The 20,658-nt window shown below is 35.4% G+C and overlaps 2 protein-coding genes across 3 annotated transcripts; both read right to left on the minus strand.

The window, feature by feature from the left end:
• Positions 1-5,084: 5,084 nt before the first annotated feature.
• Positions 5,085-10,549, minus strand: LOC18439710 (heat shock 70 kDa protein, mitochondrial). The gene is made up of 5 exons (XM_006849868.4): positions 10,439-10,549; positions 9,547-9,623; positions 9,347-9,425; positions 7,323-7,889; positions 5,085-6,702 (listed from the first exon to the last, which is right to left on the minus strand). Exons 1-5 carry the CDS (start codon positions 10,502-10,504, stop codon positions 5,464-5,466), a joined length of 2,028 nt encoding a protein of 675 aa, XP_006849931.2. The 5' UTR covers positions 10,505-10,549; the 3' UTR covers positions 5,085-5,463.
• A 5,395-nt stretch (positions 10,550-15,944) lies between these two features.
• Positions 15,945-20,220, minus strand: LOC148782672 (uncharacterized). 2 transcript variants are annotated; one of them, XM_088862730.1, is made up of 3 exons: positions 17,059-17,173; positions 16,897-16,972; positions 15,945-16,807 (listed from the first exon to the last, which is right to left on the minus strand). In XM_088862730.1, exons 1-3 carry the CDS (start codon positions 17,128-17,130, stop codon positions 16,041-16,043), a joined length of 915 nt encoding a protein of 304 aa, XP_088718856.1. In that variant the 5' UTR covers positions 17,131-17,173; the 3' UTR covers positions 15,945-16,040. The 2 variants fall into 2 exon arrangements, 1 of the variants encoding a protein (XP_088718856.1); XR_016052682.1 differs by having other exon boundaries at positions 16,897-20,220.
• Positions 20,221-20,658: the final 438 nt, after the last annotated feature.

Here is a 20,658-nt window from a genome sequence, read left to right on the forward strand (position 1 = left end):
GCCTTTTTTCAACTAATTGGGATCGGCTACACGAGTCCTAATCCGCCATTTGTCTCTATTAAGGGCCATACCTTCCATGAGGCCATAAGTCCCCATATTTTTTCTCACTACTTCCAACCATGTCCTTTTGGGCCTACCCCTCGTCCTTTTTGAGCCTTCCACTTGAACTTATGCGCACCTCCTAACAAGTGTTGTTCTGGGTTTACGCCACGCATGGCCAGCCCACCTAATTTTACTCTTCCTCATCTTATCGCCTATTGGTGCTCTCAAATGTATTCATTTCGAATTCTATCCCTTACTGTCTTGCCACTCATTGATCTCAACATCCTCATCTCAACTACATTCATTCTATGGGTATATTGTTTTTTGACTGCCCAACATTATGTCCCATAGTGCAAAGCTAGTCTCACAGCTGTCCTATATAACTTTCCCTTCAGCTTCATTAGTATGTGGCGATCACAAATTCCAGTTGCATATCCTCAGTTCAACCATCCATTTCTAATTCTATGTGCGACATTTTTCTCAATCTCTCCATTTTATTAGATTATTGACCCAAGATTTCGAAAGTGCGCTTCTTTTGGTATTTCTTGGCCGTCAATTTATCTACTTCCTCATATTTTCTCCTATTATTACTAAAATTGCATTTCATATACTCTGTCTTAGTCCGATTAATTTTAAAACCTGTATATACTAGAGTATCCCTCTAAAGTTCTTTGTGTGAGCTAGGAATCAATCTAAGTTTTATAAAATTTCTAGTTATGTCAGAACTGTGAAATCAAGTGATTCTATGGAGTATCATTGTAGATACTTTTTTGGGATTTTTTTTGGCCTGGTTAGCTTGTTATCTATTTTCTCCTTTTTTTCAATTTTCTTACTCGTTTCACATCTGTTTCAACAAAATCTATCTCAAGTTCGTTTTTTTTTTTCAGCCATCTATTTGATCTACCACATCTTTTTACATAATTTTTGTGTTAGCTTTGGGATTTTTTTTGCAATTTTTTTATTTTTCATTAAAAGACTCAAAAGTTTTGGAATAATAGTAATAATTGTTGTTCATGATTTTTTAGGCTTTTTAGCCTAGAGAATAACAACAATTATTTGATCATTTCTCTTCCAATTTTTATAAGTTTTGGTTGCTTTATGCTCATGTTTTAGTGACATTATTATTTCTCGGGTTTTAAATGTGCCTGATTTGGATGTATTTAGAGCATTTTAAAGATAGATCTAGCTGTTATCTAATGATCAGCTTCTGGATCCTGTATCTTTTCATGAACTTACGATTTATTTTTGACAAATATGTATTTTTACTTTGAGATGTTTACGAACATTTTATTTTTATTTTATTTTTTAGCATGGAATTTTTTCAATTTCTATTTTCTGTAATTGTTAATAGTGTTTTCATGCTTATCCTTGTGATTTATCAGCAATTGTTTGAATTATATGTTTATTTAGTGTAGAGGTAATATTTTGGTCTAGGAACCAAGAATAATGCAGAGGTTTGTCATGGAGGGATTTCTGAAAATATGGAAGAAAATCCTATATCTCGGGACCAAAAACAAAAGTCAGGCAGGCCACTGGTTACCTCTGGAACAAGGAGTCATCAAGCTAACTCTTGATGGATGCTCCCTTGGCAACATTGAGCAAGCGGGTTTTGGGGCTATTTTCCCAAATAGTCAAGCCAGGGTTTTACTTTCTTATTTGGGTGCTATTTGGAGTGGTCGACTCTTCCACTGCTGGAGGGCCTGAGACAGTGTATGACAACAGATGGGATTCCACCGTTGTAGTGTAAGGGGATTGCTAAAACGTTGTTACAGGGGCATCCCATCTGGATCAGATACCATGGTAACTGATTCTATTCTTTGAACAAGTCGATAAATTGAGAGTGGATTGCAGATAACTTTCTAGCATACATGGAGGGAAGCAAATAGAAAGCAGGTGCGTTGCCAAAACAGGGTGCTCTGTCCACCCAGCTCATTGCACTAGATAGTCTCATCTTATGTGGATCTTATTGGAGTGGCAGACACTGCCATGTTGAAGCTAGTGAGTGCCCTGCTAGAGGGCCTCAGACAGTTCTCAACAACATATGAGGTTCCACCCTTGTTGTGGAATGGGGCTGCCAAAACATTGTTACATGGGCATACCATCTGGATCAACCGATCAGGTACCATGGTGACTGATTCTTCCATTCTTTGAGCAAATCAACGGAACTAAGAGTAGATTGCGAAAAGAAGCACACGTGGAGGGAAGCAATTAGAAAGCAGATGCATTGGCAAAATAGGGTGCCCTGTCCATCCAGCTCATTGTGCTAGCAGCACAATTTTGTGCAGACATGAAGTGTGATTTCTACAAGCAGGAATTACATATAATAGAATGCAGTCACCTTTCAACCAAAAAACATTAAAAAAAAACGTGGTTTGAGGTGATGAATTCTTATAAGACATTATGGTGATCAAGAAGTTTGTTCGCATGGCTACCATGCAAAAATGAGGATCACAGAAATGGACGACTAAGAGGTTGTAATACCACTTTACTTGGAGCATACATTTGCTATTTAACTCTTCCATCTTGACAACCAGCTGGTAACACCAGATGACTCTGGTTTTGTACAACGTTTCACCCTTGGGGAACTGGTGGCTAAGTTTCACTCTTGCTAACTGTTACAACACTAATCACATATATTGGCTAAGTATCGAAAATTTTATTCTCACTTTTTATTGCTCTAGAACTTGCAATACTTATATTGACGAGTTAGTATCATGTATCCCGATGACATATTTGCCTCGTAAAAAACTTGAATAGATCTATAAATACTTGAAAATTTTGAAAATGGACCGTTTATAGAAATGTCACAAAATAAACTATTTTTTTGAAATCATTTTTTTTTAATTTTTATATTCATACATATTGAGGTCTAGAATATTGATTTGAGAGATTTTTGGTATCGGACCAATATTTTTGATGGAGTTTTAAGGTGCGCCGCTAATAAAGTTGACACCTTGTACAAACTTCTTCCTTTATTCATGGTTGCTGTCTAGGAATAACTTAGAAAATAAAAAATTGGGTAATAATTTCATGCAATGGTTGTATCATAGTATAATGCGACCACATTTTTAGAAAACCATGTTTGTAGTGTTTGTATGATCCAAAATTTTGTATACACATTCTCTTCATCTCAATAATCACTCTAAAAATAAATAAAAAATCAATTTGAACTCTAGATATGGTAAAGATGAGTCCCTTCCAACAATACGAATCTAGATCACTCTTTTGGTGAATTTCAATATTTTAGTCTTTATAAACTCAAAATCATTTTATTCTTTTTTAACATTGTTCATCTAATGATAATAAAGCCATCTAAAAAAATTGAAAAAAAAAAATAACTTCTAAAGCCTAGGTCTAAGTATCTCACCAAAATAGATAGCTTATGTTAATTGGGCTAAAAAAGTACTTTCGAGATTACGTTTTCAAAGTTTACTTTTTTTTTGTGATTGCCTATTTCAAATTTTGAATCAAACAAATCGCCCTAACATGGTTTTTGAAGGTTGTTGCATTATGTTATTGTACAACTGTTGCACGAAATCACTGCCCAATAAAATTTGTTATTTATGATGAATAGTTCAATGATAATGTTTAACCGATCCCAATTAATTGGAAAAATGCTAAAACGTTCATTACTTCAACGACAATGTTACCTCCTTATTGGCAATTTTCTTTGTCGCTGGGAGGGTTTTCGGATTTGATCAAGTTTGACGGGGTATTTATTGGTAACCACTGGGACTTAAAATACCAAATTAATGTGCAATTTTATTATGAAATAACATTCTAATTATAGAAAATATATGAATTCAATATACATATTTGTCAAACATTTTATAATAATAACGTGATTGTCATATTATTACATAGAAATTCATCCATTGTAAAAGAAAGAAAAATTGAATTTTAAAATTTTCATCAATGTGGTTCGAAGATCTGCACTAAAAAAATGAGAGGTAAAATCTTCGTGCCATACCCTTTTTACCTCATTTTTTGGATAAAGATCTTCCCTCTAAATTGGTGAAAATTTTGTTCTCTGAAGAGAGAGAAAAAAGAAAGAAAAAAGACATTTTTTACACTCCTTGAGATTCAACGGACTCGGAACCCTAGACTTTATACAACCCCAACCCCATTCTCTAGGATTTGGAATCTATACCATTACAATTTGCAAAACCCATTACTTAAATAATCACAAACAATTAATCTCAATGATGAAGCCACATCCCCATTCTCTAGGATTTGGAATCTATACCATTACAACTTGCAAAACCCATTACTTTATAATCACAAACATAATCTCAATGATGAAGCCACATACTTGGAGAGAGTAAACCTTCTTGGGACATTCGGTTTAGACAGAGAACCAGCCTTATTTAATCTTGTTGCTTATTACCATAGGAAAATGCTATTTCTCACTTAGCTAACCAGGCCTTTTGAATTTGGTATGAAGTTGATTATCTGCCCCCCCTAATACAGGTCTTATGATTTAAGAGGCAAAGGTAAATGTAATGTCCAAAGCAGTGTAAGGATTTCATCTGATTAAGAACCAGATTGAACACCTGTCAAAACGAGTTAGCACCACATTTCAAAAAATAATAAAATAAAATATTAGTTTAAGTTAAAAATATAAAAATACTATTTAAAAAACCTAACATTATTTATTAAACCAAGCAAGTTTTAACTAATTAAACCCATTTTGAATTGAGCCGGCCAAAGTGGTTTTAATTAATTTGCAATCAAATTAAACTAATTTTCATCCAAACCTTTTGAATTGAACTGGGCAAAAGAGTTCTAACTAGTTTTTGACCAAATTTACTTTTTAACTTCAAATTGGACCTGCCAAAACACCAAAATCCGTAGTCCGATCCAAGCTATTTACACCAAATTCAAACCTAGCCCATTGACACCAAAAAAAGGGAATTGCACCACATCAAATTCTGGCAATTTACACCTAATTAGCTACCGGTCTCTCTTTAAAGAATCTAAAGATTCGAGCCCTGAAAACAAATTATGGAAAGATAAAAAACAAACCACAATTACAGGAAAGATAAAAAACACACCACAAGTACAAAATTTATGGCCCAACTCTCTGTCCAAGTCTGACCCAAAAACACCACACAAAATTATTTTGTAATACTCCATCTTCACCTCAATGGCCCTCCGAAAAGAGAGAGAGAGAGAGAGAGAGAGAGAAAAAGAAATCCGAAGTATAATTTTATGTTCTATCCTTGCAGTAACAAAACCCCCAAAAACGAGAACTCCAATAATGAACAAGTAAACATCCAACATTGACACCACCCTAACAAAAATCAAACCCAAAAATCACCTCATCAAAAGGCTGAACTTACCTGAACCCATCCCCCAATTCTAGCCGAAAACTAAGACGCCGCTACAAACCCGTGTGTGTGTGAGAGAGAGAGAGAGAGACTACATCTTCGCCTCAGTGTACTCAGCCTCTGGTGCCTGGTCTCCGCCACCTTGTGAACCAGAATCCCCCTTTCCTCCTCCTTGCATGTGTTGCCCAATCTTCGAAAGTGCCTTGTTCGCTGCATCGATCTTCGCCCTAATTTCATCAATATTCTCTCCGCTGATCGCCTTTCTCAAATCTGATATTGCCCCCTCTATCTCAACAACCACCTCACTCGGCACCTTCTCCCTATACTCGCTCAAGCTCTTCTCAATGCTGTAGATAGTGGTATCCGCTGTGTTTTTCACATCAATCAAGGCCTTATTCTCTTGGTCCTTCTGAGCATGCGCCTCTGCTTCCCTCACCATTTTCTCTATCTCTTCCTCAGAAAGCCCACCCGATGATCGAATAGTGATTGCTTGCTCCTTTTGTGTGGCCTTATCCTTGGCTGAGACCTTAACTATACCATTAGCATCGATATCAAAAGTTACCTCAATTTGAGGCATTCCTCTTGGGGCAGGGGGTATACCTTGAAGCTCAAACTCACCCAAGAGCTTATTACCAGCTGCCATCTCTCTCTCTCCTTGCAAAACCTTAATCCCAACCTGGGTTTGGTTATCAGCAGCTGTAGAAAAGACTTGGCTCTTCTTGGTTGGAATTGTGGTGTTTCGATTGATTAAACGAGTGAAAATACCACCTAGAGTTTCAATACCTAGAGAGAGCGGTGTAACATCGAGTAGTAATAGCTCTTTGACATCACCTCTTAAGATACCACCTTGTATGGCAGCCCCCATGGCCACAGCTTCGTCGGGGTTTACCCCCTTGCTAGGGGCCTTTCCAAAAATTTCTTGAACCACTTGTTGGACCTTGGGTACCCTTGTCATGCCTCCAACTAAGAGGACTTCATCAACATCTTTCATTGAGATCCCAGCATCTTTAAGGCAGTTTTTGCATGGGTTACGGGTTCGTTCGATGAGGTTGTGGACTATGGTTTCGAATTTGGAGCGAGTTAGGGTTATGTTGAGGTGCTTGGCACCCGAAGCATCCGCAGTTATGAAGGGCAGGTTGATCTCAGTTTGAGCAGTCGACGACAGCTCAATTTTCGCCTTCTCGGCTGCCTCTCTAAGCCTTTGAAGGGCAAGGCGATCTTTGGTGAGGTCAATGGATTCTTGCTTCTTGAATTCACTCACCAAGTATTCAAGAAGGGCATTGTCAAAGTCTTCGCCACCCAAGAAGGTATCCCCATTTGTGGCTTTCACCTGTACAATATGTAAAGAAGGGTGAGGGCTATGCAACGTGAATGAATATCAAATCATGAGATGATGAGGATGAAATATGTAGACAGTAGTGATTATCATGAAAAAAAAATGCAAAGAACAAAAAATTCAGAAGGAGAGGGGGAATCAGTTCTAGATTCTTGATGGAAGAAAATCTGAGGACACATGAAGACTATATGGATGAAATAAATAAATCAGAAATAAATGCCAATCAGTAAAAAAGGGGACGTGGAGGAGAAATTTGCCAAGAGCAATACTTCTTTATGATGAGGGAAACAAATCGAGAATGCTCAAAAAAGAGAATTAGACCTTGAAAATAATGCAGCTGAAATTCTCACATTGTTTGTTTTTAATGAATGAAGAGATGCAAGTGATCATATCGGTAACTTCGAACAAAGAACATCTAGAAATGAACAGAGACTTAACAGAAACAACTGAATCAGGTTTATTAGAAAGAGAAAAACCAAAATAGCCATCAATCTATAAAGAAAACAACAGAAACAGAAAGTGAGACACAACCCAAATCAGGAAATATGGCAAGGATAGGCCCAACATTTTAATCAAGAACAAACAAATTATAAATCAAAGCAATATCAGCCTACCTCAAAAACTCCATTAGAAATCTCAAGGATGGAGACATCAAAGGTGCCACCACCCAAATCAAAGACAGCAATCAAACCCTCCTTATTATTAAGACCATAAGAAAGAGCAGCTGCAGTGGGCTCATTGATGATCCTTTGCACATCCAACCCTGCAATCCTACCAGCATCTTTTGTGGCCTGGCGCTGAGCATCATTGAAATAAGCGGGCACTGTTATGACTGCTTTAGAGATTGATTTTCCAAGATAAGCCTCTGCAGTCTCCTTCATCTTGGTCAAGACAAAGGCTCCAACTTGGCTTGGAGAGTATTGTTGGCCATTAATTTCAACCCATGCATCACCATTTGGCGCCTTAACAATTTTGTAAGGGACCATCTTCATTTCCTTTTGGGTTTGTGGGTCATCAAACCGCCTCCCTATCAAGCGTTTTGTACCAAAAATAGTGGAAGTCGGGTTGGTAACAGCTTGTCTTTTTGCTGGGGTTCCCACCAAGAGCTCCCCCTTCTGGTTGAAGGCAACCACAGATGGGGTTGTGCGTGCACCTTCAGCATTTTCGATCACTTTAGCATTCTGCAAAAGCATTTCGAATACATGAAATGCCTTGTATTTGAATTTCAAAAGTTTTCTTCTCCTCTCTTTTTTCTATTAGTGATTGGTGGACAAGTTGTTATATATTGTAGCAATATGAATAAGATAATTGGAATTATCTTGGAACAATAGAAAGGGATTACAGTCACACACACACACACACACAGAAAGAGAAAGAGAAAGAGAAAGAGGGGGCAGTAAATATTGTGCCAACTCCAATTCTCTACTTTAAAAATAACTTTAAATTTCCTCAAAAAAATAACTTTAAATTTCTCTTTCCTTTTCTTTTTGAAATAAACCTAAATTTCTTTTGAGACCTGCATTTTAACATAATGGATAAAAAATACAACAAAAAAGAGAAAGGACGATTATATTTCAGAACGGGCTGACTCATCAATGTTAGACAAAGTACAAACAGGCTGAGTCTACTCATTCTAGTAGGTATTGGGGAAACAATAACAAAAATCAAGGAGAGCTATGGAGAAACTTTTTGACATTTTGTAAAACAAATAAGTCATACTTCCAGTTCCTCTGAATGTAAAAAGAAGGACAACAATGAGTGGACACTTTAGCATTCATTTTTCATCAATCACAACAAAAAGGAACAAGCAAAGATAATCGTACTGAAGAAAGAGAGTTTCACATCTACATAAATATCTGGGAGAGCAAAACGATGATAGAAAAATGGAAAATAGGATGGCGAAGTTGACCAATCTACTTCCACAGTTTCATCACCTCCACTAAATTTGTTACAATTCTCGACTGATTAGAGCATATGGCTCTTGGGTCTCTCTCAAGAAAAGGGAGACCTAAATAAACTCAAGTAAATAAATTCATGGTTTCAGAACAAGTTGCACAAAATTGGTTACACTTCTCGACTGATTAGAGCATATGGCTCTTGGGTCTCTCTCGAGAAAAGGGAGACCTAAATAAACTCAAGTAAATAAATTCATGGTTTCAGAACAAGTTCCTGGGCAAACAAAACCTAGTTAAAGAAAGAACCAGTTGATTTATGCGTGACTTCAACATTGCAATGTCTTCTAGGGAGAGAAACAAAACATCACAATTTATTGTCTAAACCGTACAAATCAACATTCCTTAGATGTATATCTAGAGGGAGAACAATCAACAACCAAACATGGAAAAAGAGAATGTCATAATTCAAACATTCCTCACCAAAAAACTGAATCTTGACAAGTAAAAGAAAATATTTCTTCTGGGATTTTGCAGACCAGATAGTGTCTGGACCTAGGAATCTAAACCGGTCAGGTCTGGCCCAGGGCGCCACTCCAAGACCTGACCTGAATATACATGGAGGGAGTGTAGCTAAAAAACTAAAATCAAATGGAGTTGGGCAGCATAATGGGAATTGTCACATCTTTCAAAATTTTGTAGAGCAATAGACGAGAGAGCAACCAGCAAGGATCAACATGATGTACCTTTCCCTCCATTACTGAAACACACGAATTAGTGGTACCCAAATCAATCCCAATAACTTCATTGCCCGCGGGTTTGGAGCTGAAAAAAACACCCAAGTAAACACTCGGCTAATCAAGTATTTGCCAAAACCCAACTTAATCCTCCGAATACCAAAACAGGAAAAAACAATGAAAGCTTGGGCTTCACATTATTCGAATACCTAAAAGCCCTTGCTATGGCTCCCCATCTCTGGTTCAAAATAGAACCAGCATTACATGTTCTCAGATGGCTAGAAACCTGCACAAAAACAAAAAACTCATCAATGCAAATTTCAATGTTTCAAATCGTACTATGAAGCCATCCAAGAATTTTCACTTTCATACGGTGATCCTTCTTGGTATTTTAAAATCAAAGCGATGAGGATTCAGATATGAACCTAGGCATTTGAAATTGTACATAAGCAAGCACGTACACATAGAAAGCTTGTAAAACGAATAATCTGTTTAGATGGCTGGTTAAATAAATCAAATGATGACAAAGCACGTACACATAGAACAAATGCTTACATATAACACCATTATTTCCTGTAAAAAAATCTACATTTTTCATAACTGATAGGCATTCGCCGTACCCAAATCAATTCCTATCAATCATTCTCTACTCTTAAGAAAAGGGAGCAAACTTTTGATACTCCATTGCTCACAAGCTAGTAGTCTCGTGTTGCAATGCGGTTAGTTCCTCAGTAACCAGATGATGGAGAGAGAGAGAGAGGATAACAACGCTCGTAATCCAGGTGAGTGCTCTATTATTTATAACAAGTGAGACAGAGAGAGAGAGAGAGAGAGAGATAAATAAATCTTCCACTGCCAATGCTTGAACAAACGCCATTACTTTTTCAGTCAATATAGGATGAGAGGTACATAGATTTCTTCTTATTTCATAGGAAAGCATTTGAGAGAGAGAGAGAGAGAGAGAGAGTTTGATAGAGAGAGATCTTCCACTTTCAATGCTTGAATAAAATCCACGATTTTGCAGTCAATACAAGAAGAGATATACAGTTTTCTTCCTGCTTCATATGAAATCTATCATTGGAAAGAACGAGAGTAACATACCTTAGAAGCTAGGGTTTTGGAGTGGTAGCTCCTTGCAAGCCTCGAAACAACAAAACCTAACGCCATCGAAAACCACAGTTGCAGAGACGAACACAAAGAAATTAACCCTCCTCTCTCACAAATTGGTAGCCGCCATATATGCTCTGCCCTTAGATTGTTCTAGAATGCTGAAAACGTCCATTACTTTATTTAGCCCATGGTTCGTACTCCCGCAGGCGCACGCTCAGAAAAATGGCTTGGAATAAATATTTGGTTTTTTTGGGTAAATCGGTGGGGATGACCGGTCCCTATGTTTTGTTTTTTTTTTTTCCTTCTTTCTAAATTAACACTTCAAAAAAAAAATTACGTGCATGAAGGCTAAATATACAAGCATTACATAGCAACTTTGATACACTCTTTTCTAATACACTTTTGCTAATATAGAAATAAAATACACTTTTGCTAATATAGAAATAAAATGTACCCCAGAAATTTAATAGCAATAGTGTATTACAAAATAGTGTCTCAAACTTGAAAAATCTTCCAATTGATCGAATGGATTTCAAGTCCTGAAAATAATGCATATTGTAAAAAATGATAGCAACTTTGATACACTCTTTTCTAATACACTTTTGCTAATATAGAAATAAAATACACTTTTGCTAATATAGAAATAAAATGTACCCCAGAAATTTAATAGCAATAGTGTATTACAAAATAGTGTCTCAAACTTGAAAAATCTTCCAATTGATCGAATGGATTTCAAGTCCTGAAAATAATGCATATTGTAAAAAATGATGTGAACATCTATTTTTAAGATTTTTAATAATTATTTTTTTAAATTTCAATTTCATAATTAAGGTTGAACATAAAACTTTCAAGTTATCATAAGATTTCCAAAACTTATCATAAGATTTCCAAAACTAGAACAATATCTTCCGGCAAAATTTAGAGTTGCGCCTTGCTTGTACAGTATAAGGGTCGACACATTATACAAACCTCACCTTTTTTAGTAGATTTTGCATTAATATTATCACATTCTCTTCTCTAACTTTTCTCCTGAAACCGTCAATGTCTTCGACTTCAATTCATAAATAAAAGCTTCTCCTAAAACAGCCAATGTCTTCGGCTTCAAGTCGTAATAAGTTCGAATCTTTTCATAACCATTGCTTTTTGATAATAAGGTTAGGGTTGTGGTGGTAGCACCACCTAAACCCCAGCTAAAGTTTAGACTTCCATTTTCACTTGACGTATTAAAAAATAAAATTAAGAAAGGACTTGTCATCTCACATAATTATTCAAAAAATAAAAAAATAAAGCAACACGAATGAGGCCTCCACTATAACAAGTAATAGCAATAAAATTTTCAAAACTACCTTTTATACACAAAAGTAAAATATACAATATTAATAAATTTCAGAATAATTTCAAGCTCTGCATACTTTTTTGAGGACTTCCCCTAAATCCCTAAATAACTAAAATGCTTTCATTTTCTATCCAAAACAAAGAAGTATTCTCAAGCGAATCTGGTAGCTTATCCGAGTAAGATCAAACCGTCAAATAATAATAGGTGTTCATCTAGACAGTATATAAAGGGTGGGAAATCATCAACCATCTTACATCTAATAATTAAAAAATCGGCAAGCAGATCGAAACAACCTTCGTCCACTAGAACTCCAAAAGGTTTGTATTTTTTAATGATCTTAAATTAAAAATTGAGCTAAATTCGAAGGACTCACTGCAGTGAACTCCAAAGCTATGATGAAAGCAATTCCCATCATATTTTTTTGGGAAAATTATAAAAATCCCCCAAGTATACTATCTATGTAACTTACTCTCAACTAATTTTTTCTCTCATTTTTTTCCCCACAACCACCTTTCCTTGCAAATACCTCCCCAATTAAAAAAAAAAAAAAACAGACTAAACTACCCCCTCTCTCTCCTCATGACTTTTACCCACGACTCTCTCCCCGTTGAATAGGTCGCTCCGGCAGTTGAATATGTCGCTCCGGCAATTGAATAGGTCGCTTCGGTGGTTGAATTGATCGCTCCGGCAATGAAGACAAGAGCTCTGGTAGTACAAAGATGTGCTCCAACTGTTGAATAGGTTGCTCCGACGGTTGAATAAATCACTTCAGCAATGAAGACAAGTGCTCCGGTAGTACAAAGATGCGCTCCGGCAACACACTTTTTTGAGCCACATCGCTCCGGCGGTTCAATTGGTCGCTATGGCAATGCGCTACTTGGGATGGCCAATTGATTTTTTTTGTATGGGATGGGCATTTCCATCAAAAAAAAATGGTTGTGGGGGAAAAAATGAGAGGAAAGGTTAGCTAGGAGGTAAGTAGCATAGATAGTATACTTGGGGGTTGTAATTTTCCCTTGTTTCTTTGCATATATTTGTTGTTTGACAAGGCTAAGTTTTTATACATGAAAAATTGCTTCATGCGGGTTTGACCGCACTTCTACAATATGCAATCCAGATGTATAAAGCATTCATCTTAAACATGGAAGCAAATAGGTGATCCATCTGACAGTTTGTTTTCTTAATATAATTATGGAAAAAAATTATATAAGGTTGCAACCTTAAAATGTAGAATTAAAGATGCACCACAAAAAATCATCGAAAAAAGTTGTTTTGATGTTAAAAACGCTTTAATTGATCATCTCAATATCGAGATGTATGAATATGAAAAAAAAGATTTTGAGTCGTATAAATAGTGCATCTTGCAACACATTATCTAGACCGTCCATTTTAAATATTTTAATATGCTTGATTTTAACTATTTTGGAGTTTAAAATTTTATAATTAAATATGAAAATAGATTTTGAGATAATTCTTAAAAAAATTACACAAAAATTACATGTTATGATAAGATTTTGAGGTGCACCTTAATTGGATTGTTTAAGGTTGCAACCAAACCCTATAATTATTATTTCTAATTTCCAATTTCTTTTTTGTGTTCCATATTCATGATCTCTATGTTAAAGATTATATACTCTCTATAAGTTAAGATCAAATTATATTTAAAAATATATTTATTGCCAAGCCCGCATTTCTACAATATGCAGGCTAGCCGCATGGAAACCTTGTCCTTTATACATTGCTTGTATCCCAAATTCCCAAAGAGCTTTACCCATTGAATGACTAATGTGCTCTGGCAGGACCATAAAATATTTTAGTCAATTTTATTTCCAAAAATGGACCTGGCTTGATCGCCAGGTTAGGGCATTTTTCCCCTCTTTCCCTCTCTTCTAACCTCTGTTTCTGTGTAGGGTTTCCTAGCCTCTATTTATTTATAGGGTTGGTAACCTGCCTCTATTTGCCTGGCCTAGCCCTCGGGCCCCATCTTATGACCTAGGCCCTAAATTTTTTTTAAAGTTAATCAATTAGAAGGTTTTTTAAAATCAAAACAACATTTTATGATAGATTATTGAGGTGCACCTTAATTCTATATTTTAAAGTTATAACCTTAAAAAATAGAATTACATATGCACCTCAAAAATTTATTGGTGTATATATATATATATATATATTGAGTCCCAAATAGTGCATCTTACAACACATTATTTGGACCATCCAATTTCAAGATTTTTATATCTTACAACACATTATCTACTTGATTTTAACCATTTTTTGAGTTTAAAATTTTAAAGAAGAGGCAACCAAATGGAAATACTAAATGAAAATTATGCTGTTCAAATCCACTTAAAAAACCAACAAAATATTTACAACAAACAAAAAACACAAAATAAAGCATAGTGCTAGAAAATAAATCAGGAGAATGTGATCCTTTAAGATTTCGCTATAAAATGGTCTCAAAAAACTTATTGATGTTTGCAAGTGGAGAGTAGTTAATTATATTGTAAACTCATATACCAATATCGATATAAATAATCAAAGTAAGATACACCATAAAACCCCTTTGGAAGATATTGCCCTATTGCCTCTATTCTTCAGAGGGAGGAGAGGGGAATGGGGCCAATGGACCAGGACCTGAGAAGTAGACCCGACTTCCAGGTATGGGTCTAGTTGGGTCTGGGTCTAGGTCCAAGACCTAACGAGTAGACCCGACTTCCAAATATGGGTCTAGTTGGGTCTAGGTCTAGGGCCAAGTCCGATAACTTCAGGTCCAAGTCCCACATTGTTTTTTTGGGTCCAGGTCTGGAACATGCCAGACCCGACCTACTGCCACCCCTATTTTTGGGGTTCATTTGTAAAATGCAGTCGAACTCAAGTATCCTTATTCCAATCTTTCAATAAGTGAGAGCATTATCTTTTCCTTATTATTTTGAGAAACTTATCAAATTATACCTATTAGTTTGATAAATCAAATCAAGAGATGTGTCAACTTATCAAATTATACCTATTAGTTTGATAAATCAAATCAAGAGATATGTCAACTTATCAAATTATACCTATTAATCAAATCAAGAGTCATGTCAACTTATTAAATTATACCTATTAGTTTGATAAATCAAATCAAGAGATATGTCGTTAATTATTTAGCTCTTTATAATTTTTGTTTTTGTTTTTAACCATACTATATGTTCCAAGCCGGTCATGCTGATCCCAAACTAACAAAAATGAAGGCTATATTAGTAACTAGCCTAAACTTTTATCACATCTATTTCATGAATCCTCAACTATGTTATGGGTAATGATCTTTGATAGAGCGGATGGCAGAATTGAGATAAGGTTATGATGACGATAATTTTATTTGTTATTCAAAGTGACTTTGTTTAAATTTATAAGGAATAAATATAAAGTAGGTGCAGTTTGCATACGGATGCATTCGTAGATGTAGAGGTAAGGTGCACCTTCAAATTTTATCGTGGTATATAATTTTGATGTAAAATGTTATTAGGATTATCTCAAAATCTATTTTTATGTCTAATTATAAAATTTTTAATTTCAAAAGTGGTTAAAATCAAGTAGATCTATAAACATATGAAAATCTAAAAAATGGACGGTGTAGATAATATGTTGTAAAATGCACTATTTTTTAGACTTAAAATCTTTTTATTTTTCATAATCATACATCTCGATGTTGAGATGATCAATCAAAGGGTTTTTCAACATTAAAACTACGTTTTTCGAGGGATTTTTGAAGGGCATCCGTAGTTCTACATTATAAAGTAGCATCTTTATATAAACTTTTTCTATATAAAATTATGGGATTGTATCATATGAGACTTTAGTCTTGGTACAAAGAGATGGTAATCACTTTTAACCAATGGTTTAAAAACCGGATCGGTGACCCGGATCGGGCTTTTCAAAAACCGATCCGGATCGGCGAATCGGCGATCCGGATCGGCGAATCGGCGGTCCGGATCGGAATCGGGTGAATCGGTCAGAATAAAGCTTCAAAAAAATCCGAAAATTTTATTAAAATTCATTATAAATATTGTTTTTTAGGAATTCAATAAAAAATGAGGGTACTCCATTAAGAATTTTCATGTTTTTGGATGAATATGCGAATATTGATATGTTCTTTCCCTGCATGAACCGCCATTCAACATTTAATTTACATCACACAAAAGGATAAACATAGAATTATCATGGAATAAGTATATCAACATACATGGACTACAATAAAGCATAAAATTAATAACATACGATCTAAAAATAAAATGATAGACGACGTTGTTGTTCTTCTTGGTCACGCTGGTGCCATTGATTGAATTCGTTTGACAATTCATTGATTCGATCTAAAAACGAATCATCGATATTAGCGGGCGTCTGACTATTCCCAAATCCCTGAGTGTTAGTGTTTTGTTGTGTTCCCAGTCCAAAATCCCCGAAGCTTGTCCATCCTTCATGCTCACCTGCACTGTCGTGCTCATCCCTACACTGTTGCTGTTGGGACTCGATATGTGAATAATATGGCTGGGATAGGGTGGCCTCAGAATCATCATCTCTCTCATTTTCTCTTAGACCCCCTTCCCACTCTCCCTCATTAGGTGCAATATCATCGACATATTGTGGATACATTGGCTGGCTGCTTCCTCTTTCATGCCGCTCATCAGTTTCTTCAATATCTTCATCACCGATAGCCTCAAGGAACGCTCTCTTGTGCAACACTGGCTCCTCCTCTTCGACTACCCATCGGTCTGCTGTGTCTGTGACAAATATTGTGTCTAAGTCTATCGGCCCATAGTCTTCAAGCTTCCTTCTTATTTGTCGCTCTCTGAGGTTTAAATTATAATGAACGTAGACTAGTTTATGAAGCTTCTCAGAAGCGAGTCGATTCCTTCTAGTAGTGTGCAACCATTGGAACGTACTCCAGTTGCGCTCACAGCCAGTAGCAGAACATGTTTGGGAGAGCACCTTGATTGCTATCCTCTTTAGGTGAGGTGCATCAGCACCATATATCTCCCACCATTCAGCTGGATTAAAATGTAAAAAGCATTGTAAGGGCAAGAACAATTCATAAGATTACATATATGAATAAACAAAATATTAGCGAGGGGATAACCTGGATCCATCATAGTTCGAGAATTTCTGGCAAGTCTAGTTCCGAAGGATCCTATAGCATCCCTATACATAGCAAGCTAAAACAAATATATTACGTTTTAGTGCATTATTCCTCACAAATATAACAACTCAATGAAGTTCTTACCCGAACATTAAATAATACCTCTTGTATTGCTGCTACTTGGTTTCGATGGCTTCTCTCCAACCTTGCAATAATGTATCTGACCCCTTCCATAATCTTGTGGGGTTGTTCAGGTGTCAAATAGAAAAAATTTGGGTTGAAGTAGTAACCTAAAAAATATATAGGTAGAAAAATGTCATTTACAATTTCATAAAAAAATGATTTAAACTGAAACATTGTAATGATATAAATATATATTTACCAGCATAATGAATTGGACGTCCGAATTTGGTGTTCCACCTCTTTTCTATAATCTCGATCACTTTGCTAGCAAAATTACACTTCTCCCCAATAGCTGATTTCGCCCTCTCAATACCTTCATAAAGGATACCCATGGTAGCTTTCTTATCAGCATCCACCATTCTTAACACCGTGACCAAAGGGGCAGTGGCCTCTACAACACTGGAATATCGAGACCAGAACAGCCTATTTGAGATTATGTTATCCACTTTTACACCGGTACTGGACTTCGAGAGGCGGTCATTTAACCACTCTTCACAAGTAAACAATCTCTTTAATGCACCTTCAGATTGTCGAATGGAGTCCACAGCTAAGTAATCGGTCGCAAAGCGGGTTATGGCAGGCCTGATTATCTCTTTTTTCTTAGAGTGTTCTCTAAACATAAATAATATTTTCGAGTGGTTGTATATAAATCTCGACACCAACCTTGCTTCATCTAGAGTCTCCTTCACAATTTTGATCTCACCGATTTCCTCTAACATAAGATCGATGCTGTGTGCAGCACACGGGGTCCATACTAGATGCTTCCTCTTATCCATCAACTTGCTGCCCGCAGAAACACATGCACGCGCATTGTCCGTAATAAACTGGACTACATGCTTATCCCCCACCTCCTCCACTATCTGATCATATAGTCGTACGTAGAAGTTTGCATCCTTCTTCGTCCCTGATACGTCTTTGCTAGACAAAAAAGCTGTACCTTTTGGGGAATAGGCCAAGAAGTTTAAAAACTCCTTTTTGCTAACTTTATTCAACCAACCATCACTCATGAGAGTAATTCCTGTCCTTGGCCAACTCTGTTTATATTCTTCAATCCACTTTTTAACTTCCTCTACCTCTTCGTCTAATATTGGCCCACTGAGCTCATATGCCGTCGGGGGTTTTACCCCGGGCCCGGCTCTCTGGATTGCACTAACCATAGGTGGAAAATATGGGCTATTGGCTGCATCAAAGGGAATCCCTTTATCGTAGAACCATTTACCAACATATCTCCCTAACATGTTTCTTGTACCTTTAACCATGCCTTTTAAGGTCATCTGTTGTGACTTAGGCTTTGAGAGAAATGGGTCTTTACGACCATGACCTGCAATACTGGCACTCCTAGGTAACTTAGAAACAATTTCTTCAACAACTGATTCTTCTTGATACATATTGCCACCAACCTCTCCATACATATTTGAGCTGGGCCCGCCATACATGCTCGAGCTGGACCCGCCATGCATATCTGAACTAGGCCCACCATGCATATCGGAGCTAGGCCCACCATGCATGTCTGAGCTAGACCCACCAGGCATTCTAAACCCACATTCCCTCTGATATTGTTCATATAAACTCAATCTTGTGGCCATGTCCAGCTCATTATTATATTGCTCTTTTAGGTCATAATTATATTGCTCTTCTGTATCATTCCTGCTTGATGGTGTATATAAACTAGCTATCTCCTCATTCATCCTATGTTTGGCAATTTTTTTACCTTTGCTAGCATTAAGAATTGCCACCATCTGTTTTTTTACATTACTAGGGACACTAGTGCATGCAGAAACTTCTCCCTTAACCCCTGCCAAGTGTTGCTTGAACCTATGTACCCCAATACTTATCACTCGTTGACAGTAATTACAAATAATTTTGTCTTTCTTGTTGGGATCAAGTCTGACCCCATGTTGCCATGCAGGGTCTTCTATAGATCTTGACATGATTCAACTGTTTTAAGATGTAAAAAGTTTAAATTAACCTGACAGTTCAAAAAGAAAAATAATCACAATATGTAGTGATAATATGTTGCGGTAGTTCATGTAGTCATATTCGTTGTTATTTGTTATTGCAAAATACCTTTTTTGACAATAATATTTTCGTACATATCAATTACAAACATTTAGAATAATACAAAATGCAAGCTCCAAACATGGCTACAACTCAATTATCAAGAACATACATTTTTTGCATTAAAAAATTAATAATAAAAACAATTCTTCAAAGAGCCGGCTAACATCAGTCATTCCAACTTAAAAATCCATGAACAACAGATAAAAAAAATACAGTTTTGTATTGAAAATATAATAACATGCATTTTTTTGCATAAATAATCCATCAACATACAATTTTTTCAACAAAAACTTTAACAATAAAAATTTAAAATATGGTTTAATACCTCATGATAATTAAAACCTTGTCACGATTTTCACATCTTTTCGGAAAATCATCAATTTTCAAAAAATTCGATCATGAAAAAAAAAAAAAAAAAAATTACAGCAAACTCAAACAATAAAAATTAAAAATTAGGTTTAAATGTTTAATACATCATGATAATCAAAACTTTATCACGATTTTCACATCTTTTCGAAAAATCATCATTTTTCAAAAAATTCGATCATGGATAAAAAGAAATAATAAAAAAAAAGTACAGCAAATTTTCAAAAAATTCGATCATGGATTAAAAAAAAAATTAACAAATTTTCAAAAAGTTCGATCATGGATTAAAAAAAAAAAATCATAAATTTTCTAAAAATTCGATCATGGATTACAAAAAATTCGATCATGGATTACATAAAATTCGATCATGGATTACATAAAATTCGATCATGGATTACATAAAATTCGATCATGGATTACAAAAAAAAAAAAAAACATAAAAAAACAAAAAATTCTATCGTGGATTACAAGAACAAAAAAAAACAATTCCATCATGGATTACAAAAAATTCAATCATGGGTTACAAAAAAAAAAAAAACACAAAAAATTCGATCATGGATTACAAGTAAAAAAAACAAACATTTTGATCATGGATTACAAAAAAGTTGATCATGGATTACAGAAAATTCTATCATGGATTACAAAAAATTCAATCATGGATTACATAAAATTCGATCATGGATTACAAAAAAGTCGATCATGGATTACAGAAAATTCTATCATGGATTACAAAAAATTCGTTCATGGATTACATAAAATTCGATCATGCATTACAAAAAAAAAAAACAAAAAAAAACAAAAAATTCGATCGTGGATTACTAAAAAAGGAAAAAACAATTACATCATGGATAACAAAAAATTCAATCATAGATTACAAAAAACTCTATCATGGGTTACATAAAAAACAAAAAACAAAAAATTCGGTCATGGATTACAAAAAAAAACAAACATTTCGATCATGGATTACAAAACATTCGATCATGGATTACAAAAAATTCTATCATGGGTTACAAAAATAAAAAATAAAAAATAAAATTCGATCATGGATTACAAGAAAAAAAAACGAACATTTTGATCATGGATTACAAAAAATTCGATCATAGATTACAAAAAATTCTATCATGGGCTACAAAAAAAAAAATAAAAAAAAAA

This window comes from Amborella trichopoda, chromosome 3 (genome assembly GCF_054954075.1).
Source record: "Amborella trichopoda isolate Santa Cruz 75 chromosome 3, AtrichopodaSantaCruz75HAP2 v2.0, whole genome shotgun sequence".
NCBI classification, from domain to species: domain Eukaryota; kingdom Viridiplantae; phylum Streptophyta; class Magnoliopsida; order Amborellales; family Amborellaceae; genus Amborella; species Amborella trichopoda.

Excerpts from the sequence above, each read along its gene's own strand:
- LOC18439710 (XM_006849868.4), bottom strand. The coding sequence starts at position 10,504 with ATGGCGTTAGGTTTTGTTGTTTCGAGGCTTGCAAGGAGCTACCACTCC. Across the intron at positions 9,426-9,546 it reads GCCATAGCAAGGGCTTTTAG|CTCCAAACCCGCGGGCAATG; the intron begins GTATTCGAATAA and ends TGTTTTTTTCAG. Across the intron at positions 7,890-9,346 it reads TTTCAGTAATGGAGGGAAAG|AATGCTAAAGTGATCGAAAA; the intron begins GTACATCATGTT and ends ATGCTTTTGCAG.
- LOC148782672 (XM_088862730.1), bottom strand. The coding sequence starts at position 17,130 with ATGGAAGGGGTCAGATACATTATTGCAAGGTTGGAGAGAAGCCATCGA. Across the intron at positions 16,973-17,058 it reads AAGTAGCAGCAATACAAGAG|CTTGCTATGTATAGGGATGC; the intron begins GTATTATTTAAT and ends TATTTGTTTTAG. Across the intron at positions 16,808-16,896 it reads TCGAACTATGATGGATCCAG|CTGAATGGTGGGAGATATAT; the intron begins GTTATCCCCTCG and ends ATTTTAATCCAG.